Source organism: Pristiophorus japonicus, chromosome 4 (genome assembly GCF_044704955.1).
Source record: "Pristiophorus japonicus isolate sPriJap1 chromosome 4, sPriJap1.hap1, whole genome shotgun sequence".
NCBI classification, from domain to species: Eukaryota; Metazoa; Chordata; class Chondrichthyes; family Pristiophoridae; genus Pristiophorus; species Pristiophorus japonicus.
In genome coordinates this window covers 277,817,056-277,843,773 of record NC_091980.1, presented here as the reverse complement: position 1 = coordinate 277,843,773, position 26,718 = coordinate 277,817,056, and the positions used below count along the sequence as shown (strand labels likewise).

The following is a 26,718-nucleotide window of genomic DNA, read 5'->3' as shown; positions in this document are numbered from 1 at the left end:
TAGAAATGCTAAGTTCTCAAAACAGATTGATTTTGAATGTTTATCCTTATGCTCAACATTCAAAATGTATTGGGGTGTCCATTTCCCTTCTCTTCAGGGAAATGAGAAAAAGTGTTTCCAAAAATGTAAAGGGCATTCAGTATTTAAAGGGTTAACAGAAAACTGATCAGTGAACTGCGAACTTGGAACTGAGAGAGGAAAGATGATAGAAAGTAATCATTCAATAAACATACAACACAAAGTATGTAGGAGTATATATAGATTTATACATTTTGAATATACTCACAGGAGGAAGTAAGTACAGCCAGAAATTTCCTGGTAATGTAAAAACAAATTGATTTTGTATGTGACATTTACAGTTCAGTTGTCATTCCTTATGTTGTACACAAAGTCACTTCGGTGATTGTTTCTACAGAGCCTATTAGTGAGTAAAGGAAAAGGCACGCAATCTTTTTACTCTTCCATCTCTCTCTCTCTCTCTCTCTCTCTCTCTCACACGCACACACACACACACACACACCTCTCAGTTCTGAGGTACTGAGTCACAATAAACAAGAATCTCTCATTGGTTCCCTGCTTTAGTGAGTTAGCAAATTTCAACTATGGTGATAGTGGGGGTTTTACAATTTGCCTCAGGACTCCTGGGTGTCAGGGTGGTAATTAAACTGAATTCTATTACCAATGGCTATTTAGTGATGCTTGCTGAAAATTGGGGATGTATGGTAAGCACGGGGTAAGGCACAGCCAATTGCCAAATAGGCTCATGCATGAAGAATGGTCACTTGGATGAGGTATCAGAGGGCTGCTGGAGCCCCTGAAAATTTATCCCAGCATTTCACCACATTCAGAAGAAATCCTGAAACCCAAATTCAACAAATGAACTTGAATGTCTATTAATATTGCTTTAATTGTGAACTGCATATTTAGTGTATGTTTATTTTCTTGTTAGGGCTACCTTGGGCCTTTCCTGGTTGGATTGGTGGTGGAGCGAACTGGCCTTATGCCTACCCAGACATAACGGCCTATTATATCGCTTCGTGGATTCATGGTGCTAAATTGTATCATAATCTTGACATCGATTATATTGGGGTTAGTACAAATATTTAATGAAACAAAACATAGCTTTTGACCTGTGCTAATGAATGTATCTTAATTTGTTATAGATAATGTTACAGCAGTTAGAATAATGACATTTAATTCAGTGTTTCAGTGAACCACTTTGAAATATGAACCAGACAGATGGGTACACGATAAAATTAAGGACCATTGGGGTGGAAATTCGGTTGCGCTTCTGTTGCGGCGTTAATCCAGACGGAGCGGTAAATTTTGCGCAGGGAAATAGCTTGCATCTGCAGCCACAAAGTTCACCAGCTGGGCCCTGAGTGTGGAATGCAGCATTTAGGGAGGCGTTCCACAACTCTGTTAGGGCCCTAGACTGGCTGAGCATCTGAAAATCCAGAGCTAAACAGCCAGCCTTGGAGCATCCTAAGAGAGGCTTCTGTGGGAAAAGAAAATCTGAAAAAACCCAATAAAAACATTCCCAATACATTACTGACGCCACATAAACATAAATCGCAAAAATAAAAAACAATCACATTTGTGTTAGGTCATCATTCCTTCACTCACTGCGGCCGGTACAGCTTGGCACGCCAGGTTTCACAAGCGTTCCGACCAGGGTGTAACTAGGGGCGTGCTGCTCCATGCCCCTGCAAACCTGGACCCAACTGGCCACCTGCCTGGAAATGCTTCCCACTGCCGTTACTGCCCCTCCAGGGCGAAAACAGAGACAACAACGAACAGAAAATACAGCCCACTCAAGCTAGTTTTTGCCAATTTAAAAACCAGTTTTTGGGTGTTTTTCAGATTCTGCAGAATATAGTGGTGGCAGGAGGGGTGGGTATTGGACACTAAAAAATCTAGGGTAAGCTTAAAAAATATCAGTAAAGATCAGTTGTTATTGGCTCATCATGAAAACAAAAGGCACAATTAAGCTTAATGACCACCTCAATTATTTACTCAGTTCACAGGCCTAGTATGGGGCTTTATCAAATAATGGAGTTTGGACTTCACGTTTCATTCAAAAACTTTTGGTGATGATGTAACAAGTTCTTTGATGAAGTAATGGAGAGGATTGATGAAGGTAGTATAGTCAATGTTGTGTACATATGGAATTTCAAAAGGCATTTGATAAATTACCATATAACAGACTTATTTGGAAAATGGAAGCAGATGATATTAAAGGGTCAGTGGTGAATCGGGTACATAATTGGCTAAGGGATAGGAGGCAGAGAATAGTGGTGAGCAGATGTTTTTGACTGAAGAGAAGTATGCAGTGGGGTCATCCAGGGATAGGTATTATGACCATTGCCTTTCTTCTTATATATAAATGACATGGTCCTGGGTATAGAGAGCATAATTTCAAAGATTGTGGATGATACAGAATTTGGCAACGCAATAAATTGTGAGCAGGATAGTAGCAGACTTCTGAAGGACATAGAAAGACTGATAAAATGGACAATCTCAGGGCAGATGCAATTTAATGCGGTGTGAAGTGATGCATTTTGAGAGAAACAACATGGGGAGGCAGTATAATCTAAATGGTACTATTTTGAGGTGGGTGCAAGAGCAGAGGTATCTGGGGTTGCATATTCACAAATTCTCAAAGGTGTTTGGGCAAGTTGATAAGGCAGTTAAGAAAGCTGGATATGGGATATGGGCTTTGTAAATTGGGACATTGAATACAAAATCAAGAAAGTCATGCTAAACTTCTACAAATTACTAGTTAAGCCTCAGATGGAGTATGGTGTACAATTCTGGGCACCACACTTTAGGAAGGATGTCAAGGCCTCGAAGAGGGTACAGAGGAGATTTACCAGGATGATATCAGGGATGAGGGACTTTAGTTATGTGGAACAATTGGAGAAGCTGGGATTATTCTCCTTAGAGCAGAGAAGGGTTCCTAATAGAAAGAAAGACTTGCATTTATTTAGCGCTTTTCACGACCACCAGACGTCCCAAAGTGCTTTACAGCCAATGAAGTACTTTTTCTTGAAGTGTAGTCACTATTGTAATGGAAATAGATCTGGAGTGCTGGACCCTGGAATATCGTGGGCTGTCCCGATCTGTGTGAGAACACCACCGCAGGTCCGGGCTATAAATAGAGCTGGACCACCGGACCCTGGAATATCGTGGGCTGTCCCGATCTGTGTGTGAACACCACCGCAGGTCGGGGCTATAAATAGAGCTGGACCACCGAACCCTGGAACATCGTGGCGGACGTGCGGCGAATGAGGGTATGGGGCCCAGAAGAGCCCAGGGGCAGCATGGACCTGCCCAAACTGCGATACGTGTGCGCACTAGGTCCATGCAGCAGAGCAGGTCTCCAGTCATCCTGGTTAATCCTTGCCACTGGATAAAGGCCTAGCTCTGTCAAGCTCGTGTGGTGGTTGATGTGCAACAGTCACCACACGTTAAAAAAATTCACGCACAGGCATCTTCCACCCCCTCAACTGGAGTTCAGGACTGGAACATCGGGTCCTTCATTGAAACATCTGTGAACTCTCGTGGAAGCAAGTCATCCTCATTCGAGGGATCGCCTATGTTGATGGTAGGAAATAGGTAATGGAGGTATTTGCAATTCTGAGGGGTTTTGTTGGAACTAGTAGGGAGAGACTGTTTCTTATGGCAAATGGGTCGATAACCAGAGGTCATAGATATAAAATAATTAACACAAGAACCAGAGGGGAAATGAGAATTTTTTTAACATGGAGGATTGTTATAATCTGGAATGCACTCTCTGAACGAGTGATGGAAGCAGATTCCATAGGAACTTTCAAAATGTATTTGAAGAGAACTAATTTTCAGGATCATGGGGAAAAGGCTGGGGTGTTGATCTAAATTGGATAGCTCTTTCAAAGAGCCAGCGCGGGCATGGCGGGCCAAATGGTCCCCTGTGGTGTATGATTCTATGAATTTAAAACATTTTGCTCTTGCCTTTTCTATTACTCCTAAAGGTCAAACCCATAGGCTACTCACTACTGAATAAATGGGCAAAAATTGATACCATGGAAAAAATGTTAATATCTGAAAATGAATAAATCCTTTATCGTGTCACTGAAAACTGGAAGATAAAGAAGTGTAGAACAATGTAGAAATCTACTCTTCCAACTAGAAACGTTCACTGGCATTTTATGAAAGCGAAGGGGAAAACAGTGCCGGGAAGACTTTTAAAAATAATGAATTTATTCGTGTGAAAGCAGTTTTTAATTATCCTGACTATATATGACTTGCCTCCTGTAACCTGTAATTTCAGGCTACTTTATCATACAAACATTAAAAGTATATCTTTTAAAGCCGACATAGTGAACTCACCTTAGGTCTTCAAGAATTCTCCTGACCCGACTCCCTTGAAAGAAGTAATACTGAAAGTCGAGTCACAAGATGCATGTTCATTGCTGTGTGTGGTTATGTCACTAATGCAATGCACCCACATCCTGAGGACCTGATTTTTAGCGTGAAGACCAGGGAAAATTTGGCGATTCCAATTCCAAAATCAGGTGCTACTTTTTTTTTTATTCTACCAACCTTAAAAAAAAATCCTAGAATTTAGTGAGAGTCAGTAATTTATCCCTACATGTAACCTATAGTGATCTCTCTAAATAGCCTACATCAATGTTTTGTGGCACACAATCTGATCCCTGATTTGTTTAATGAATGTGCACTTTGGAATTTTAAAAAAACATGCAAATATCAGATTACATGGGCACAAACTTATATATTTTTTTTTTCTCTAAACTTCGCTCACCTCTTTGTTTAAATGCATGGACCAATGGAAGAAATATTTACATTCTGGGACTTATAATGCCCATAAATGTGCTTTATAAGTGAGATCAAAGGCAACCAATGTTTTCACTTTGCATGTCTTTAACTGAATTTCAAGTTTGAGGATCGCAAAACGGTTTTGCCCATTTATAGAGGAAATAAATTGCAAATCAAGTTTATAATCGCAAAATGCTATCCTGCCCAGTAATAAAACGAATTACCATTTTACCATGCAGCATTATTACCTTTTCTGAGTATTCTCGATACTCTACAGCTATTCACTTAAGGCCCACGACCATTACCCTGAAGCGATAGCCAAAGCAAATAGAGTATTAAGTTGCATTGACAGGACAATTCAATATTAAAAAAATGGACTGTGTATAAGACCTTGGTTAGCCCTCACTTAGAATATTGTATTCAGTTTTAGTCCCCTTCATGGTGGGCAATACAGAGGCTTTGAAAAAGATCCAACCACAAGAATGATACCAAGCTAAAATACCTTAGTTACCAAGATAGGCTTAAAACATTGGGTCTATTTACTTTAGAGTTGTGTAGAGGGATTTGATAGAGATGTTTAAAATAATGAAGGATCTAGACTGTTCATCTTGACAGATGATTTTAAATCTATAGGTTAAGGAGAGCACCGAGGGTTATGCATGAATGTTAAAAAGGGCAGTTCTTCTTTTCCTAGAGGATAGTAGACCCATGGAACAAATTGCCGGCTAATGGGGTGAGTCCGGATGCGCTGCATACCTTTAAATGACAGCTGGACCAGGTCCTGGCTGGGGCAGAGATATAAAGGTGGCGGAATACTAAGTAATATAAATCACGGTCATAGGACAGCACTCTCATCCCAGTAATCAATCTCATGAACCTCTGTTGCACCACCTCCAAGGCAAGTGTATCCGTCCTTAGATAAGGAGACCAAACCTGTGCACAGTATTCTAGATGTGGTCTCACCAAGGTCCTGTACAATTGTAGCAAGACTTCCTTACTCTTATACTCCAAACCCCTTGCAATAAAGGACAGCATGCCATTTGCCTTCCTTATTGCTTGCTGTAGCTACATGCTAGCTTTCTGTGTATCTTGCACAAGGACACCCAAATCTCTCTGAACACCATTTAAAAGTTTCTCAACATTTAAAAAATATTCTGTTTTTCTATTCTTCCTACCAAAGTGAATAACCTCACATTTCCTTGCATTATACTCCATCTGCCCACTCACTTAGTCTATCTATATCCCTTTTTGGCTTTCGGGTTTTTTCAGCGAAAACAGTAGCGATACGTGAAATTTACCGTTTGCGCACCGAGTTTTACGTCTGCGCCATGGGGTAAGGGGAGGGCGTTGCACAAGGATTCGTGGTGCAAAAATGCGATGTTTCGCCAAATTTAGTCCGGTAGTGCTGCGAGAGAGGTGGCGGGGGGGCGGGAGGAGAATAAAATAAAATAACATTACAAAAAACATTCACAAAACCCTTAGCTAGCAAATTGCTGAAAAAGAATTTAAAAATAAAAACTTTAACTTACCTTTTTTTCAGGTTTTCATACTGCTGCTGGCAGGGCTGCACCGACAGATTTGACCTGTAGGAATTCTGGGCGCAGCGTACGAGTCGGGAGAGAGCCGAAAGTACGCCGGTAACACAATCCACGTCGTTACACGTCGGCGCACCTCTCCCCGGCGGTACATGAAAACGCCGTCGCAAACAGTTATTCGCGGATCCCGCCCGGGCTTTGCGACTGGGTTTTCGCCGCGGAGGGTCAAATCCCGGCGAAAACCCGGTCGCAAACTTCTCGAAATTCCGGCCCAAAGGATTGCGAACCTTTGGAATTCTCTGCCCCAGATGCTGAGTCTCAATATATTCACGGCTGAGATAGATAGATTTTTGGCGTCTAGAGGAATCAAGGGATATGGAGATCAGGCGGGAAAGTGGAGTTGAGGTCAATGATCAGCCATGATCTTATTGAATGGCGGAGCTGGCTCGAGGGGGCCGTATGGCCTTCTCCTGCTCCTATTTCTTATGCTCTTATGTACCAGCTGGTCGTTTTCTGTCCATTCTTTTTGTATTGTCATATGCTCAGTTTGACCCAACACAGGCGAGTTTTCCAAAAAGTCAGAACTGTTAAGAGTTTGCCTTCTTATAAGGTAGTTCAGACCCCAAGACATACTGAAGAATACCATGACAAGATCAAATTTGAACCAACTCTAACTTTGTTAGCAGTTGATCGGTGCTTCTTGCACTTACTATGCTCAAATGAAAAAAACCTATGGCTTTACATGATAATCACAATAGTTGTTAACTTATACGTACGATGGCCCACAGACGGCCATGTCATGTTGATTGTAGTTCCTCTGGGTTCAATTTGACCACATTGTCCCCCCTTCCGACTGTAGTACCAAAGGCTGAGTGCTCTTTCCTTATATTGTTTGACCTCTTGCTGAGTCATTCATGTTTGGCGCCTTTATCCTGTCAGCAGAAAGTCTCAACTATAACTTTGAATCTGATCGTCTCTGTCTCTCGGGGAAACACTTGGTGCAAACTCATTCTGTGTGGACGTTGGTAGCTTTTATTTGGTGCTGACCTATTCTGTGTGGAGGATGATTATCACCCTGTTTTTTTCTGTTTATTCTTGGAATTTCAGTCTAAACCACGAGCATGCGTCTAACTATCTGCATCCCGCAGCAGTTTCACGTGTCAGTCCATTTCTTACAGAACTTCTGTGTGTTTTTTTTCTCTTGCTCTTTCTCCCCTTCCCCACTCAGTATTTGCCATATTTAACAATCGGTGGAGGCTTTTTTTGGAAGGGGGAAAAAGAGGGAAGGGAACCAGAATTTATCTATAAATCAGTGGGTTGCAGGGTTGATAATGAAACGAACTTGGACCCTGAGGATGGCACTCGGAAACCCGTGACTTAAGCACTGTTGTCACCATTTTACTGACCCCATGGAAGCCCCTTGGAGGACCAATGGCAATATTTGGATGTGTTTGAAAAGGAAGAATATAAGAGGATACTGAGAGAGATCAGGGGAAAATCTAGCTAAAGAACTAGATTTGGCACAGGAGCCATGGGTCAAATAGCTGGCTCCTGTGCTTTAACTTGTGTGATTCTATGCACTTACTTTATGATCCTCAAAACTTCACTCTTATCATGCAAAGTTGAGGCCGAGAGATTGCCTGTTGTTTTTTATTAGAGGCTGCCCTTGATGTTGGAAATACCACTGCCTGTTATGAACAGCACTCTGTAAAATGTTTTTTTAAACAGTTCTCTGTGGAAGAGTCCTGTAATTGTGCTTCACATTACATTACTGTTAGCCTACTCATACAACAAAGTTTCTCCCTTTTTAATTCTGGAATTAAAATGATTTAATATTTTAATTTTGGTTCACAGGATATATAGCCAGTTGTACATAATCATAGATGCTTTTAGTTTTGTCTACAATTCTAAACAATTGGTGGCAAAATTATTGCTGTTTATTCTGTTAGTAGGCTTGGCGCCATTTTTTTTTTAAGAACAATTTGTTATTTTGACTGCATAATATTCATAGATAAAAATGAGATTTATTTGCATTTCTGTTCTAGATTTGGAATGAGAGACATTTTGACAAAAACTACATCCTGGTACGTGTAGAATAATTTTTGTGGGAAAACTTTTGTATATACAGGTATCTTCAACTTCATTTGTATATGTAATGCCTTGGGTTTTAAAACTTAGTAGAGTATAAATTAAATTTCACAAAGCCCGCATTTTGAATGGTTCTGTCCTATGTTGTGCAACATAAGATGTGCCTATTAGAAATTTTCTGTGAACATTCGGAATGGTGAAGATTTATTAAAAATGTAGTCTTTGAGCTGAGTAAACAATAAATAAAAGAAATAATTAATCTTAACACTAGTTATATATAATGAATAAAACGGATTTTTAATTTCAGTGTGGTGCAAAATTGTAGTTGATGTGATAAAATTGTGACTAGAGCTAGCTTCACACCAATTTCTGTTTTGGGACAGTAAAGGAGCATTGGCTGCTTTTACCCCTTTTTCACCTATAAAATATCTCATTGACTTTTGTTGTAGGATGTTGTGGAAATGCGCAAGCTCGTTTTGTGACCTCGAAGTAATATGTTGAAATGTCTTACTGAATTTAGTACTTTCTCCCTATAACGAGGAATTTTCAATTTGGTAGCCATTCATGTTTCGAAAGACAGAATACTTATTGTGACCTAATATTTTAATTTTGGTAAATTTTGTGTTTGAAAAGACAGGGAGAGAGAGAGAAATGTGTATGTTGCCTTCATGAGTCTTTCTCAGCTTTGTACTAAACCAGAAGGCCCATGGTTCTTTTTCCTTCCTTGGCCTGATTGTGTATTAATTTGCCAAAAATAATAAGTTGGTATAATTTGCAAGGAATCACATGAAATATTACAATGGAGCACTTGTATTTTCAAGAGAAAAGGCATGAATGTAATAAGTAAATAACTTGCTGAATATTCATTTGCTAAATATTCGGTGAAGATTAGTGGAAAGAATAATGCAATTTATTTTGTCCGCCTTTAGTCCCATTAGTTTGCCTAGTACTTTATCTCTAATGGTAGTGATTGTTTTAAGTCCCCCCTCCCCCCCCCCCCCCCCCCCACAGTAGCTCCTTGATTATCAATTATTGGGATGTTTTTAGTGTCCTCTACCATGAAGACCAATACAAAATATTTGTTCAAAGTCTCTGCCATTTCTCTGTTTCCCATTATTAATTCCCCAGTCTCATCCTCTAAGGGACTAATGTTTACTTTACCTATTCTTTTCCTTTTTATATAGCTGTAGAAGCTCTTACTGTCTGCTTTTATATTTCTTGCTAGTTTATTCTCATGCTATCTTCTCTGTCTGTCTCATTTTTTTAGTCATGCAGGTACAGCAATTAAAAAAAATTCCCAATCCTCGGCCTTCCACTGTCATTTGCAACATTGTATGCTTTTGTTTTCAATTTGATACCATCCTTTATAGAATGGAACTGAACACTACAATATTCAGCAAACATCCCCACTGCTGAACTTATGATGGAGGGAAGGTTCTTGATGACGCAGCTTAAATGGCTGTGCATAAGATTCTGATGCCCTGGGGCTGAGATGATTGGCCTCCAACAGCCACAACCATCTTCCTTTGTGTGAAATATGACCCTAGCCAGTGGAGAGTTTTCATCTGATTCCCATTGACTTCAATTTTAATACAGGTTGAGTGTCCGAAATTCAGAGTTCCAAAATTCAGAAAGTTCTGGAATCCGGTCACCGGGCCGATCCGTGGTGGTGTCATCTGGAAATCGGAAAATGTTCTGAAATCCAGACTCCCCCGGCCCTCGGCGGCCTGACCTCTCCCCGGCCCTCGGCGGCTCGCCCCGGCCCTCGGCGGCCGCCCCGACCTCCCCCTGGCCTTGGCTCCCCTTTTCTCCACCCTCTTCCCCCTTACCTCGGCTGCCAGACCCCACCTACCTCGACCCAGGCAAAGATGTTCCAAAATCTAGAAATACCGGGAATCCGGAATGGTCTCGGTCCCGAGGTTTCCGGATTTCATGCGCTCAACCTGTAGCTCCTTGGTGTCACACTCAGTTAAATGCGCCTTGATGTCAAGGGCAGTCACTCTCGCCTCACCTCTGGAATTCAGCTCTTTTGCCCATGTTTAGAGCAAGGCTGTAATGAGGTCTGGTACCGAGTAGTTCTGGCAGACCCCAAACTGAGCATCAGTGAGCAGGTTATTGGTGAGTAAGTGCTGCTCGATAGTTCTGTTGATGACTCCTGTTGATTGAGAGTAGACTGATGGAGCAGAAATTGGCTGGAATGGATTCGTCCTTTTTTTGTGGCCAGAACATACCCTGGGCAATTTTCCACTTTGTCTGGTAGATGCCAGTGTTGTAGCTGTAATGGAACAGCTTTGCTAGAGGCGTGGCTAGTTATGGAGAAGATGTCTTCAGCACGACAGCCGGATTGTTGTCGGGGCCCATAGTCTTTGTTGTAACTCAGCTACAACCTCAAGGTATTTTTCATCTAGCAACTCTCTTGATCTTGTAATCTACTCTAACCTCAAATGGAGAGTGCATGTCCTTTTCCATTGTTAAATCTGCTCTGTGCCAAACATTCCCTTTTCTTCCTCAACAACTCTTAGTTCGCTATACAATTTAAGATTGTACAAGTCTTGTATCTGTGGAGTCTCTTCTAAAACCTCCCCTGCACTGCTGCAAGATACATGAAAAAAATCTTGTCTAATAGGTGATCCACTCTCATCTCTGGCTTCCAGGCTACCTCCATTGCAACTTGCTTTCACTCTTAATTTTTACTGCGATCAATTGCCCTCAAAAGTTTCCTCCATTCCTTTGAAGTCTTCTCCCTACATCCTCATTATATTGAATTAAACGTTCATTACATCTTTTGTTTTACCCAGTATATCACAATAGGACTCCTTACCTCCCTTCCTCCTACAACCTTCAGCTTTTTAGGGTTCCAGATACTGCCTAATCGCTACTCCTTAATTTCCCATAGTTTTCTTTTACTCTAACTGCGGTGGTGTCCTACCTTAGCTCTTTACTCTCAATTGTTTTATTTTAAAAAAACACATTTAGTATAACATTAACTGGTCTTGAGGGTGTTTTCCCATATATTAAGCTCTAGAGAGATTATCTGGTTTGATCAAATTAATAGGAAATATTCAACTAGCATTCAATACTATTTCATTAAACACACAACATTTTTCTACAGATGTTCCCAGTGAATGTTATCTAAAACAAAATAGAAACTGTCAAGTATATTTTTGTAATTAAATATTTTCCAGGTTAAAGACTGTTAATACAAACTACAGGGGCACAGTAAAAGGTCAGTGGGTGGGGTGTGGGGGGCGGGATTGAGATCACCTTTTCTCAGTGAACTGATGCTTGTAGTTCAGACACTAACATTCTGTGAATTTTAGGGTGGCTTTTTGTTTTTTTTTTAGTCCGGTGATTTTTGTCTTTATCTGTTGCAAAGGTGCTGCGCCAGTCTCTGGATAAAGTTGGTTTAAAGAATGTTGGTATTATTGCTGCTGATGGAACTTGGGGGATCGCAAATGATATGTTAGTTGATCCATACCTAAATGGTGCAGTTCAAATAATAGGGTAAGTTTTGGGGCTAAATTGCATAATAAAACTTCAGCTCTTGCTATTTATCTTTTTTATTCCCATGGTCCAGCCATAGTTCCATGTAAATTAGGAAAGCATATCAAGTGCAGGATCCAAATGAAAACTAATTTGGATTGACTGCACATGGGATATCTTGTTTCATTTTAAATATTATACAATCTGGTTTTGTTCTAATTTTCATTTTGTGATTTTGATCTATACCAGGAGTAAAAATATTCCTGCTTTACTTTTTTTTTTGGTAACTGGGAAGGGATAGGATAAAAAAAAATACCGACTAGTGGATCAAAAATAGGAAACCAGATTGAATCTTAAAGGAGTGGCTTCATGGTTTCATTTTTAAATGGACATTTTTTCACCCACCTCCATGGTGTATATAGAAAGAACTTGTAATGAATAGTTAGTCTAGTGTAGCTCCCTTCCAGATCAGCTAGAGTTTCAGACATGAATGTGAATCTGTTGCCTTTTTTAACTGTCCTTTTAAGTGAGCCTGTGAAATGGGGTCAAAGTACAAAATGGCTGGAATCTGCAAAGATGAACTTCATCTGCCTATTTTGAAAACTGATTCTGGTAGAGTAGCAAAAAATTATGTTTTTACTTTACAGATTGTCAGTAGAATTGTATTATTTGCTTGCCAACAAGTCAATTAAAATCCATTTCTCCTTCAAGCTCTTGTATCAAAATTATTATATCTCTCTCTCTTTCTCTTTTCTACCCTTTTCCTTTTGAAACTCCATCCACATCTCGCTGCCTGCTCTTAGCCTGCTTCTCCTAACTCACTTTCGTAAACAGTCACTGCAGCATCACATATCCCGCAGAGCTATAGTTTTCAGCTTGTATGTGTACAAATATCACTAGCTATGCAACATATGGTTGGATCATATATGTAATTAGAAATAAATTACACTTGTATTGTACTATATTGTCACCTATGCATAAGAAGACATTTGACTGATGAGAATGAGATAGATGCTGCTTTATATCTACGGTTCTTTCTTAAAGTCAATTTTTTGCTGATTTATAAACCCAAGTTGTTTAGGTGTTATCCGGTTATTATTTTTACCCTCCAAACCTTGGGGGGGGGGGGGCGGGGTGGGCTGGGGTGGAAATTAGGTCCCGAAAAAGGTAACTACAGGGAAAATAATTTTTAAAATATTTTGAATTTGAAATCACTAAACCTCAAGTAAACAAGTAAAAGACTTAATAATTATGCTAAATGACAACTGGCAATTATTTACAGTTCAAAAAAAGCACTTTTATGGATCTCTGGTAGTTCCATAAGTAATCCAGTGTAAAGTTTCCATGATTGCAAAATACTGTTGAGCTATTTTAACAAAATATTTCAGTAATTTTTGTCAATGGACTGTGTACTTCAAAAAGTTGACTGCTCAAATTAATATTTAAAGTAGAGATCACCACCATTGTGAAACAAATATTTTAAAAAGTCTGACTGAAATGTGATGATGTTAGTGCTAAAATCTTATTTTGCAGTCTGTGCTATGAATGGTATATTGTGATCATTGTATGTAGTGAATCTATTTTGTGAATACGTTCGTCATTTTCGAGGCTCTTTAAGCATCTTGACATGACAGATGCAATGTCTGCATGTCTCCAGATGTGATTTTTGTTCAGAGAAACAATTTTTTTGGAGGAAATCAGTTTTTACTAATTCACTACCCAGCACAAATCTGTGACTTTTAGTGGAAAGCTGTTAAAAGCACATTTATATTTGTCACTTTTTCATTGATAAAACTGCTTATCAGTTGGTTGCAATGCTGATTAGATGATTGGTTAATGTAAATAAAACTGCTGTTACAACAGAAATAGAAAAAAAATCAGGTAACTGATGCTGTAGTAAAACTAGTGTTTTTTTGTCGTACAAATTACAGATAATGTATGCATTAATCTGATGTCACTATTTAGTCATTTCACTAATAGACCAATGCCATTTATTCAGATTTGGGCTCCAACCTTAAAGTTTATTTTAGTAATTTCCTCTTGACTAGAATAAACATTTGACAAGACTGCTCTGTGGGGTGACACCACACCATCTCCTTTAACTGTTTGGGTGTTTTACTAAAACTGTAATCTCTATGCTCCAGCCAAGTCTCTTATTCAATAAGCTGCAGGCTGAGATAGGTGAGGGCTGTTGCTTTGCTGAATGATTGAGATTGCATGCAATTATAGTTTTTTTTGGAGAAAGGGGTAGTGAGAAATAGTAGCAACTTTAATGCATTATTCCTTCTTAATTTGATAACTCAGTGTTGTGGGAAGAGTGGGCTTGGCATGCCAAATCACCTTTCTTCATACCAGGATTTGGTTCAATAACATGATCATTACAGTGTATGTGCTTCACTCCTTTTCTGAACACATTGGGGTAATTTTAACCCCACTAAGGGCGGGTAGGGCATTTAAATTTTTTTTAAATGGGCAACCCGTCCCCAATCTGCCCACTTCTGGTTTTAACAGAGGTGGGGGGTGGTGCAGGAGACCATCCCTTCTCTGAGGGTTGTAAATCTGTGGAATTTGCTGCCTCAGAGAGCTGTGAAAGCTGGGTCATTGAATACATTTAAGACAGAGACAGACAGTTTCTTAACTGATAAGGGAGTAAGAGGTTATGGGGAGCAGGCAGGGAAGTGGGTCCATGATCAGATCAGCCACGATAGAATCAAATGGCAGAGCAGGCTCGAGGGGCCGTATGGCCTACTCCTGCTCCTATTTCTTATGTTCTCATGTTCTTCTTAGGAGGCAGATCGGTCACTAAAATATTTTAAGAAGGCTGCGTGCCTCCAATTTAACATAACATTTATTTTTAACGCTGGCTGGGTATCCCGGGACTCAGGAAATCTGTCAGCTGGAGAGGCGTGAAGGGCCGGATCCATCCTTCCCCACCATGTTTCCCCCCCCCCTCCCTCCCCACACACACACTGTCAATCTGGCTGACTGGCCAGAAAAAACTGTTGAAAACATTTATAACAGGACTTGCTGTTAATTCGACAGGACCTGCGGGATTCCATACTTTCGGGTTTCCCAGCCGCAAACCCTCCCTTCCCACCTCGCAATTATTAGCAGGGCCATTGACTTCTTATTGGAGAATATTTCTATGGGTGCCTAATGGCCATTCTTTGTATGTGAGCCTCAATAATGAGTTATCGGCAGGTTATTAACTCAGGACTATCACAACTGAGCCTTGTATCTATTTTTGCCAGCCAGTCAAGCATGCGCATTTGCAGGATTGGTAGCTAGTGATGAGGACCATTTTCCCCTCTCCAACCCAGGGGCGTTGAGGCCCATGGTCAGCCTGACTGGGATTAGTTAACTTAGCACAGACCAAGGATTGAACTAGGAATCTTCCTCGTCTATATGGCTTAACTGATAACTGGATAATTTCACTAAACCATTATATATAACTTGGCTGCGGTGGATTATAATGGCAAACTAACCGCTCGACGTTATTACCCCTTTGAAACTGACCGCAACTTCAGGATGTAGGACATGCGCATCTAAATGCGGAATTCCTGAAGTTGCAGTCAATCATTCAGTGCTCCGACACTGGTTGCACTGTTGACCCCCCACTATAGCCAACAATCGGTGAAACGGACAAAAACTGTGCTTTTCCATAGAAACTTGGAAAATAGATGCAGGAGTAGGCCATTCGGCCCTTCGAGCCTGCACCGCCATTCAATAAGATCATGGCTGATCATTCCCTCAGTACCCCTTTCCTGCTTTCTCTCCATACCCCCTGATCCCTTTAGCTGTAAGGGCCATATCTAACTCCCTCTTGAATTTATCCAATGAACTGCCATCAACAATTCTTTGCGGCAGGGAATTCCACAGGTTAACAACTCTCTGAGTGAAGAAATATTTGTTAAATTGGTCTGCCGTTTCTTTGTTTCCCATTATAAATTCACCTGAATCCGACTGCAAGGGACCTATATTTGTCTTCACTAATCTTTTTCTCTTCACATATTTATAGAAGCTTTTGCAGTCAGTTTTTATGATCCCTGCAAGCTTCCTCTCTTACTTTATTTTCCCCCTCTTAATTAAAACCTTAGTCCTCCTCTGTTGAATTCTAAATTTCTCCCAGTCCTCTTTTTCTAGCCAATTTATATGCCTCTTCCTTGGTTTTAACATTATCCTTAATTTTCCTTGTTAGCCACGGTTGAGCCACCTTCCCCGTTTTATTTTTACTCCACACAGGGATGTACAATTGCTGAAGTTCATCCATGTGATCTTTAAATGTTTGCCATTGCTTATCCACCGGCAACCCTTTAAGTATCGTTTGCCAGTCTATTCTAGCCAATTCACGCCTCATACCGTCGCAGTTACCTTTCCTTAAGTTCAGGACCCTAGTTTCCGAATTAACTGTGTCACTCTCCATCTTAATAAAGTATTTTACCATATTATGGTCACTCTTCCTCATGGTAATATCGCTGTTAAATATCCCATTAAATGTTAAGCCTTGTTAGATTAGATGTAACTGGGGTTTTTAACAGCGTATTGACTGCTAAACAAATGTTAGGGACCTGCAAACCAATTTTTAGTTTTGTGGAATGTCAAATTTCTTCGTTATGACAAAAAATTAATTTTTTAAGAAACTTTAAAAAATAATCATTTTTTTTATATATAGTTCATTGTTCAGGTTCTATCTTATCCCCATGTGAGAGCCCCAATCTTTAATTTGACATATTTTAAAAGCCTGGATAAAAGCAGCTTCTCATTTCATGGTTCCCTGTTTGTGAGAATTCCGCAATGTGATTGGCTGCTTAGACAGCTTGTTGACATCGCCGCAGCATCACAGTAGGGAATTTCCACTACTCTGCGCTGAAATCACTTGTACGTCGAAAAGCAAAATTCTCGCCACAAAGCTCATAAGATTTCTGTGGGCAGCTTTCTTCAGGGCCAGCGGCGAACACATTTGCTTTGCTGCTGATCGCAAATTCCGGGCCAATATATATTGCAGTTATGTCAATATAACTGACCCCCATGCCAAAAATGGCATTAGCATTTCTACCTGCAGCAGCTTAGTGGGAAATGTAGGATATGAATTTTTTCAGGTTTTATGAATGGATATGGGTGCAAGCAGTCTTTGTTATCTGTGTACTCGGTATGTCATGTAACTCCGTATATTCCAGATTAAGCTACTTTGGTTCTCAAATGGCTAAGTAATAGTTGTGGGTTCAGCTTACCCTGCATTTAACTACATATTTGGAAAATTTGTGACCTACAGTGGAAAATGTTTTGTTTTTAGGCCTATGCTATGAATATTTTAGATTTCTCTGCTAAAGCAGTATTTTTTTCAGAATAAGACACAATTTTCTTTCTTTAACCTGTTGAGTTGCATTGCAGGTTTTCTGTTCACTTCTAAATTATTACGTAGTAAACACTGAGGCCAAGAACCACCATTAATAATATTTCCTCCCTATCCCCCCTTGCATTTGGCCTGTGAGCTGCCTTGCATCTTTCCAAAGGTGACGGGGAACTATCTTTAAAAAATCTCCTTCAGCACAGAATTTATGAAAAAACTTGGCTGGCTTATAGTTTTAGCTCTGACCTGTTAACCTATGCATATAACAGTGCATTTTACAAACCCATACTTGAAGGGAGAGTGGGTTGGCGATAGGACTACAACACTGTAGCACTGATTCACTGACTTGTGCTCCCATCAAGCCTGGTTACCCACAGCAATTTACCCGATAGTTCCACAATTTGGTTCAGTTCAGGATCAGCGTATGCTGGGTACTATCGAACCTCCGAGCTCCATTATTTTTTAGTACTATGGCTAATTGTCAGTACAAGATTGCTAAGGGTACAGCATTTAGAATTATTCTTCAGTAATTGAACATTTTTGACCTAGCAGGTAACTTTGAGAAGCCAGTTGCTCCTTTTGTGTTCTACTGAATTATAAAATGTAACTCACCCAATTCAGCTTAACCATTTACATAGAAACACAGAAAATAGATGCAGGAGTAGGCCATTCGGCCCTTCGAGCCTGCACCACCGTTCAATAAGATCATGGCTGATCATTCCCTCAGTACCCCTTTCCTGCTTTCTCTCCATACCCCTTGATCCCCTTAGCAGTAAGGGCCATATCTAACTCCCTCTTGAATATATCCAAGGAACTGGAATCAACAACTCTCTGCGGCAGGGAATTCCACAGGTTACAGGTCCAGCTGCAACTGTATAGGGTATTAGTGAGGCCGCACCTGGAGTACTGCGTGCAGTTTTGGTCACCTTACTTAAGGAAGGATATACTAGCTTTGGAGTTCAGGACCCTAGTTTCTGAATTAACTGTGTCACTCTCCATCTTAATAAAGAATTATACCATGTTATGGTCACTCTTCCCCAAGGGGTCTCGCATAACAAGATTGCTAATTAGTCCTTTCTCATTACACATCACCCAGTCTAGGATGGCCAGCTCTCTAGTTGGTTCCTTGACATATTGGTCTAGAAAACCATCCCGAATACACTCCAGGAAATCCTCCTCCACCACATTGCGACCAGTTTGGTTAGCCCAATCAATATGTAGATTAAAGTTAGCCATGATAACTGCTGTACCTTTATTGCATGCATCCCTAATTTCTTGTTTGATGCTGTCCCCAACCTTACTACTACTGTTTGGTGGTCTGTACACAACTCCCATTAGCGTTTTCTACCCTTTGGTACCCCGTAGCTCCACCCATACCGGTTCCACATCATCCAAGCTAATGTCCTTTCTTACTATTGCATTAATTTCCTCTTTAACCAGCAATGCCATCCCACCTCCTTTTCCTTTCTGTCTATCCTTCCTAAATGTTGAATTAAGAGGGGGAAAATAAGAATACGAGAGGAAGCTTGCAGGGAATATAAAAACTGACTGCAAAAGCTTCTCTAAATATGTGAAGAGAAAAAGATTAGTAAAGACAAACTTAGGTCCCTAGCAGCCGGATTCAGGTGAAATCATAATTGGGAACAAAGAAATGGCAGACCAATTGAACCAATACTTCGGTTCTGTTTTCACGAAGGAAAATACAAATAACCTTCCGAAGGCACTAGGGGACAGTGGGTCTAGTGAGAAGGAGGAACTGAAGGACATCCTTATTAGGCGAGAAATTGTGTTAGGGAAATTGATGGGATTGAAGGCCGATAAATCCCCGGGGCCTGATAGTCTGCATCCCAGAGTGCTCAAGGAAGTGGCCCCAGAAATAGTGGATGCATTGGTGATCATTTTCCAACAGTCTATAGACTCTGGATCAGTTCCCATGGACAGGAGGGTTGCTAATGTAACACCACTTTTTAAAAAAGGAGGGAGTGAGAAAACGGGTAATTATGGATCGGTTAGCTTGACATCGGTAGTGGGGAAAATGTTGGAATCGATCATGAAGGATGAAATAGCAGCGCATTTGGAAAGCAGTGACAGGATCGAACCAAGTCAGCATGGATTTATGAAAGGGAAATCATGCTTGACGAATCTTCTGGAATTTTTTGAGGATGTAACTAGCAGAGTGGACAAGGGAGAACCAGTGGATGTCGTGGATTTGGACTTTCAGAAGGCTTTTGACAAAGTCCCGCACAAGAGATTGTTGTGCAAAATCAAAGCACATGGTATTGCGGGTAATATACTGACGTAGATAAGGAACTGGTTGGCAGACAGGAAGCAGAGAGTCGGGATAAACGGGTCCTTTTCAGAATGGCAGGCAGTGACTAGTTGAGTTCCGCAGGGCTCAGTGCTGGGACCCCAGCTCTTTACAATATACATTGACGATTTGGATGAAGGAATAGAGTGTAATATCTCCAAGTTTGCAGATGACACTAAACTGGGTGGCGGTGTGAGCCGTGAGGTGGACGCTAAGAGGCTGCAGGGTGACTTGGACAGGTTAGGTGAGTGGGCAAATGTATGGCAGATGCAGTATCATGTGGATAAATGTGAGGTTATCCATTTTGGGGGCAAAAACACAAAGGCAGAATATTATCTGAATGGCGGCAGATTAGGAAAAGGGGAGGTGCAACGAGACCTGGGTGTCATGGTTCATCAGCCACTGAAAGTAGGCACGCAGGTACAGCAGGCGGTAAAGAAGGCAACTGGTATGTTGGCCTTCATAGCAAGGGGATTTGAATATAGAAGCAGGGAGGTATTACTGCAGTTGTACAGGGCTTTAGTGAGGACTCACGTGGAATATTATGTTCAGTTTTGGTCTCCTAATCTAAGGAAGGACGTTCTTGCTATTGAGGGAGTGCAGCGAAGGTTCACCAGACTGATTGCAGGGATGGCTGGGCTGCCATATGAGGAGAGACTGGATCAACTGAGCCTTTATTCACGAGTTTAGAAGGATGAGAGGGGATCTCATAGAAACAAATAAGATTCTGATGGCACTGGACAGGTTAGATGCGGGAAGAATGTTCCTGATGTTGCGGAAGTCCAGAACCAGGGGACACAGTCTTAGGATAAGGGGTAGGCCATTTAGGACTGAGATGAGGAGAAACTTCCTCACTTGGAGAGTTGTTTACCTGTGGAATTCCCTACCGCAGAGAGTTGTTGATGCCAGTTCACTGGATATATTCAAGAGGGAGTTGGATATGGCTCTTACGGTTAAGGGGATCAAGGGGTATGGAGAGAAAGCAGGACACCGGTACTGATGGAATGATCAGCCATGATCTTATTGAATGGCGGTGCAGGCTCGAAAGGCCGAATGGCCTACTCCTGCACCTATTTTTCTATGTTTCTTCACTCTTAATTACAATACACGTGGATATCTAAAATGCTAACATTTCCAATGACTTTCTCTGTCTTTTTCTGCCAAGCTGCTGAGATACACCATGGACAAAATGGGTCTAGAGCAGGTGAAAATCATAGCCAGCGATAATCTTTGGGAACCAATATCTTGGTCTGTGCTTCATTATACTGAGCTATATGATGTGGTCGACATTATAGGGTAGGCCTTTATACCCTCCATTCACAGATGGTATAAGTTTACACTGTTAGTGCAACATTTATTTGGGAGAAGGAACATTTACATCCATGTGGAATACTGACTTGCTTAAGTTGTGGACTGTCCTTCAGGTTTTACTAGAGTTTTCATGTTCCTCTGTTAACATTTAGTTGTTTTTCTCAAGTTGGCAATTGATGTAATTGGGCATGATTTCCATTGCACACTACTATTATCATCAGTTTTTAAAATAGAATGTGTTTTCCAACTTCTTAAAATTAAATTAGAATATTTAACCTTTTTATGTATAAAAAATGAAATACAAACATTTTGGGTTTATTGTGAGTGTTCCATTTTATATCTTAGAGCTCATTATCCTGGAACATTGTCAAACAGTAATGCTAAGAAGACTGGGAAGAAGCTCTGGTCATCTGAAGACTACAGTAGTGTTAATAATAATGTTGGAGGAGGGTGCTGGGCTCGTATACTTAACCAGAATTATGTCAATGGCAATATGACTTCGTAAGTACTGGATATGCATATAGTTAACAGAAATCAAGGTGTCCATCTCTGTGCAGTATTCTAAAACAAACTTGTCCTTGGGGTGTGGATGATGATGATAGCTGCATTTATTATCCATCCTTGATTGCCCTGAGAAGGTGGTCGTGGACTTCCTCCTTAAACTATTGCAGTTCTTGTGACAGTGCTTCCACAATGCTGTTACGTAGTGAGTCCCAGGATTTTGACCCAATGGCAATAAAGGAACAGCAATATATATCCAAATCAGGATGGTATGTGATTTGAAGAGGAACTTGGAGGTGATGACATTGCTTCTCCTGTCCTCATCAGTGGCATGGGCTGCAAGGTAGAGAGGTACTATTAAGTAACCCTGATGAGTTGCCGCAATGCATCCCACAGATGATATATACTGCAGCCAGAGTGCACCAGTGGCGGAGGGGTGGATACTTCATACAGTGGCAGGGACACCAAACAAGCAAACTGCTTTGTCCATATTTTTAAGTTATGAGTCAAATAGTTTTCAATTCTAATTCAATTCAATGTTATGCCATCTATGAAATTGCCTATATGAGGTATTGATACCTCTTGAGGTTAAAATGTATTCAGTGTTATAGTGGTGGTAAATTTGACTCTGGTTATTGTAAATTCAGTCTTTGACACGTTGCTTTTCTTCTGCTAGTACTATCGCATGGAACTTGGTGGCAAGTTACTATAAAGAGTTACCATTTGGTCGGGATGGACTGATGACTGCAGATGAACCGTGGAGTGGACACTATGAAGTGCAGTCACCTATTTGGATTACAGGTGAATATTAATGTAAGATTCAAACTTTATAGAGTCTTAAAAAGTATACATCTTGCATATTCCACTTAATTGAAGTGAATTGTCATATTTCAGTACATTTATTTGTACATTTTCTGCACAATATGTTGAAATACATTTTCTAATTCAATTATCTTTTTAACGAGAAATCAGACTTGCTACTTTTGTGAAATTGGCTGATTACATATTTGTTTTCACATTATTTGTGCATGGGGTTGGGGTAATATATTAACATGGATAGAGGATTGGTTAACGGACAGAAAACAGAGTAGGGATAAATGGGTCATTTTCTGGTTGGCAGACAGTAAATAATGAGGTGCTGCAAGGATCAGTGCTTGGGACTCAGCTATTTACAATCTATATTAATGACTTGGATGAAGAGACCTAGTGCAATGTATCCAGGTTTGCTGATGATACAGAGCTAGGTGGGAAAGCAATCTGTGAGGAGGACACAAAGCGCTTGAAAGGGGATATAGACAGGTTAAGTGAGTTGGCAATAAGGTGGCAGATGGAGTATAATGCGGGGAAATGTAAGGTTATTCAATTTGGTAGGAAGAATAGAAAAACAGAATACTTTTTAAATGGTGAGAAACTATCAAATGGTGTTCAGAGAGATTTGGGTGTCCTTGTACGGGAAACACAAAGTTAGCATGTACAGCAAGCAATTATGAAGGCAAATAGCATGTTGACCTTAATTGCATGGGGGTTGGAATATAAGAGTAAGGAAGTCTTACTACAATTGTACAAGGCCTTGATGTGACCACACCTGAATGACTGTGCACAATTTTGATCTCCTTACATGCATAAGGACATACTTGCCTTAGAGGCGGTGCAGCAAAGATTGATTCCTGGGATGAGAGGGTTGTCCTATGAGGAGAGATTGAGTAGATTGGGCCTATACGCTCTGGAGTTTAGAAGAATGAGAGGTGATCTCATTGAAACATATAAGATACTGAAGGAGATTGACAGAGTAGATGCCGAGAGGTTGTTTCCCCTGGCTGGAGAGTCGAGAACTATGGCGGCATAATCTCAGGATGTCAGATCAGCCATTGAAGACTGAGATGAGGAGGAATTTTTCACGAATGCGTCTGTTTGTACTGCCCTTGTCTTTGATTGGCTCTCCAATTTCACTGCACCTATTGCTGATTGGTCCCCTTTGGAGGATAACCCATACCCTGAATTTTTTGCGGAGTGTGTATTTGGAACCACCCAGCCCAAATTCTGACTGACTTCGCAAATTGTAACTCGATCCATTTTGACTTCAAAAGCCATAGAGGATAGATTCCTCAAAAGCCACCAAGTGCCAGCCAAAGTCCCTTTCCCCAGCGCAAGTACATCCCTCCCCCAGCCAAAATCCCTTGCTCCAGTGCAAGTGCATCCCTCCCCCAGCCGAAATCCCTTACACCAGCGTAAGTGCATGATCTTAACCCCCCACCCGCCATAGACGGAGCATTGTGTGCGGATTGTTAACAGATTTATTGGGTATAAAGTAAATAGTGACAGTGTCCTGACTTCTGGATTGGAAGAACCTCTCTCCCGTCCAATTTCCCGCCCCCCTTCCCCCATGTGTCTCTCCCCTCCAGGCTCTCACTTTTCCCTCTCCCCCCTGCTCCTAGCCGTCTTTCTCCCCCAGGCTCGCGCTCTCTCTCTCTTCCCTCCAGGCTCTCTCACTCTCTCCCCCTCTGTGCCTCTCTCTCTCCCCCTCTGTCTCTCTCTTCCCCCCCTCTCTCTCCCCCTCGCCCTCCTGGTCACTCGGAGGCTTGGAGAACGTGTCGGACTTATTGCAGAGTCCCACTTCTGGTTCTGGTTTCGGGCGGGAGGCATCAGGGGTGGAGTCTCGAGGGGATGCAGGCGCAGAAGGACCAAAAAAGGACAGTACAAATAGTCACATCGTTTCTTCACACACAGGGTTGTGAATCTTTGGAATTTGGCTGGAAAGTGGAGTTGAGATTGAAAATCAACCATGATCTTATTGAATGGCGGAGCACGCTTGAAGGGCCTACTCCTGCTCTTAATTCTTATGTTCTTGCGTTCGTATAGCTAAAGTCATCAATTGGTGATTTTTGGTCAATAGAACATGCTTTATCATGTGAAACTTGCTACTTGTTCTAGAAAAACATTTAGATGTGGAGAAATTGTCCTCCAGATGTTAAAAATTAAGTTCTCCAGATTTTAACTGACATGAGCTAGTTACGTAAATTATACATGTGCCATAGGACCTAAATGTTCAAAATAATGGCATCCGAGGTCAAGAAAGCTGACATTCAACAAGCATTAATCATATCGGGTCATCAACTACATAGTATTACATAGTAATTACAGTACAGAAACAGGCTATTCGGCCCAACAGGTCAATGCTGATGTTTATGCTCCATACAAGCCTCCTCCCACCTTTCTTCATCTAACCCCATCAATATATCCTTCTATTCCTTTCTCCCTCGTGAGTTTATCTAGCTTCTCCTTAAATGTATAAAAACAGAAAATGCTGGAAATCTCAGCAGGTCAGACAGCATCTGTAGAGAGAAAGCAGAGTTAACCTTTCGGGTTGATGACCAGGGTCATCGACCCAAAACGTTAACTTTGCTTTCTCTCTACAGATGCTGCCTGACCTGTTGAGATTTCCAGCATTTTCTGTTTTTAATCCAGATTCCAGCATCTGCAGTATTTTGTTTTTGTCTCCTTAAATGTATCTGTTATAACTAATATGACTGTGTAATCTGAGTGTGTCTCTGTGCCTGTGTGCATAATCCTAAAATGGTGTATAATAGATTAGGGCAGAAATTAGCCGAGGCTGTGTACAAAAAAAACCTACTATTGTGGTTATCAACAAGCCTGAATTTACAAATTGGAGCGTTTTTTAAAAAATGTTTCCGTTGTTTGAAAATATTAGCCTATGATGTACAATCTCTGGTCTGGAGCCAAAAATGTCACAAAATAACAAATGTTGAAGATGCAGAGCAGCTCCACCACCATCTGAAAAAAGAACAGTCAAAAATAATTGGGTGGAGACTCTAGTTAGAACACCACAAAACAAGATGAGTGATATAATACTTTTAAGTATGAAATGGGCAACATGTTGGTTTAAGTAAACACATTTAAAAGTAATTAGGCAAAGGTTTAAAGGAAAGTATTTGATTAGGTGTGAATGAGGGATAAAACAGATCGTTTAGATTTTATTGTGATGCACTATATGACATGAGTTGGCACTGATAGTTTTAGTTTTCATTTTCATACCTGTAATAATGTAAAATAATGCTTTTAAAGCACTTTCTCAAACATAGTAATGTAACAGCAATATATACAGATTAGAAACTTGGGTACTAGCCTACAAAAGGTATTGATGGAACTCAGTGCTTTACTCTGAAAAATGAATAACAGGATTATTTAAAGTGACACCTTTTCCTAATTCTTGACGTCTTGACAGAGAAGCAGCTTCAGTACAGAACGGGATGCCTGATGAAGGAAATTCTATATACTATTGCTTCGTACATGCAGAGCAGAATAGCCAACTGACAATAGCAGGGATGTGAAATGGCCAATTCATCCAAATTTGTGTTGATAACTCCTCATTTCCCAAGAACAGCATAACAAATTACTAAAAGAGACCACAAGAATGCCTGGTATAAAAATGTCACACTGGTGGTGGAGAAAGAGAAAGAAATAAATAAATTGGTCTTGAGTTTGGTTAAGGAATGCACTGGGCTAGAGTAGAAAGGGCTTTTACCTGACCTAATAATTGCTCCATGAAATAAAAATGCATTCACCTATTGGACAGAAATGTCTAGAAACATAGGAACAGGAGAAGGCCATTCAGCCTCTCGAGCTTATTCTGCCATTCAATTAGATCATGGCTGATCTGCATCTTAACTCCATCTACCCATTGTGGTTCCGTAACCATTAAAACTCTTGCATAACAAAAATATATCGATCACAGTTTTGAAGTTTTCAGTAGACCCTGCCTCACAGTTTTTTTTTGATGGGGGGGAGGGGAGTTCGGGGGGGCGGTTCCACATTTCCAGTACCCTTTGTATAAAGCAGTGCTTCCTGAACGGCCCAGCTCTAATTTTAAGGTTATGCCTCCTTGTTCTGGACTCCCCACCAGAGGATATAGTTTCTCTCTATCTACCCTATCGGCTTCTTTAATCATCTGAAACATCTCAATTTGATCGCCCCTTAATCTTCTACACTCGCGGGATTACAAGCCTAATCTAACCAACCTGTCATCATTTAATCCGTTTAGCCCCAAGATCATTCTGAAGATTCTGCACCCCCCCCCCCCCCCGCAAGGCCAATATAGCCTTACTGAGGTGGGGTGCCCAGAACTGAATGCAGCACTCTAAATGGGGTCTATAACTGTAACATAACTTCCACTGCTTTATATTTCAGCCCCCTTGAGATAAAGGCCAACATTTCATTAGCCTTTTTAATAATTTGTTTGTACCAGTCCACTAGCTTTTAGTGATTTCTGTACATGGACCCATAAATCTTTCTGCTCATCCACAGTT

General features: G+C 40.8%; 1 protein-coding gene across 7 annotated transcripts in view; it reads left to right on the top strand.

Annotated features, from left to right (window-relative positions):
* galcb (galactosylceramidase b) overlaps nt 1-26,718 on the top strand; it is an 89,909-nt gene that overhangs the window by 21,358 nt on the left and 41,833 nt on the right. For 4 of the 7 annotated variants that reach the window (XM_070879540.1, XM_070879544.1, XM_070879542.1 and 1 more), the window contains 5 exons: nt 950-1,089; nt 8,399-8,437; nt 20,748-20,878; nt 21,239-21,394; nt 22,071-22,195. In XM_070879540.1, the coding sequence (XP_070735641.1) occupies nt 950-1,089; nt 8,399-8,437; nt 20,748-20,878; nt 21,239-21,394; nt 22,071-22,195 (591 nt within the window). Of the gene's footprint in view, nt 1-949; nt 1,090-6,407; nt 6,448-8,398; nt 8,438-11,817; nt 11,946-20,747; nt 20,879-21,238; nt 21,395-22,070; nt 22,196-26,718 lie in introns of those variants that run through there. The other 3 variants (XM_070879541.1, XM_070879545.1, XM_070879546.1) reach the window with 3 other exon arrangements.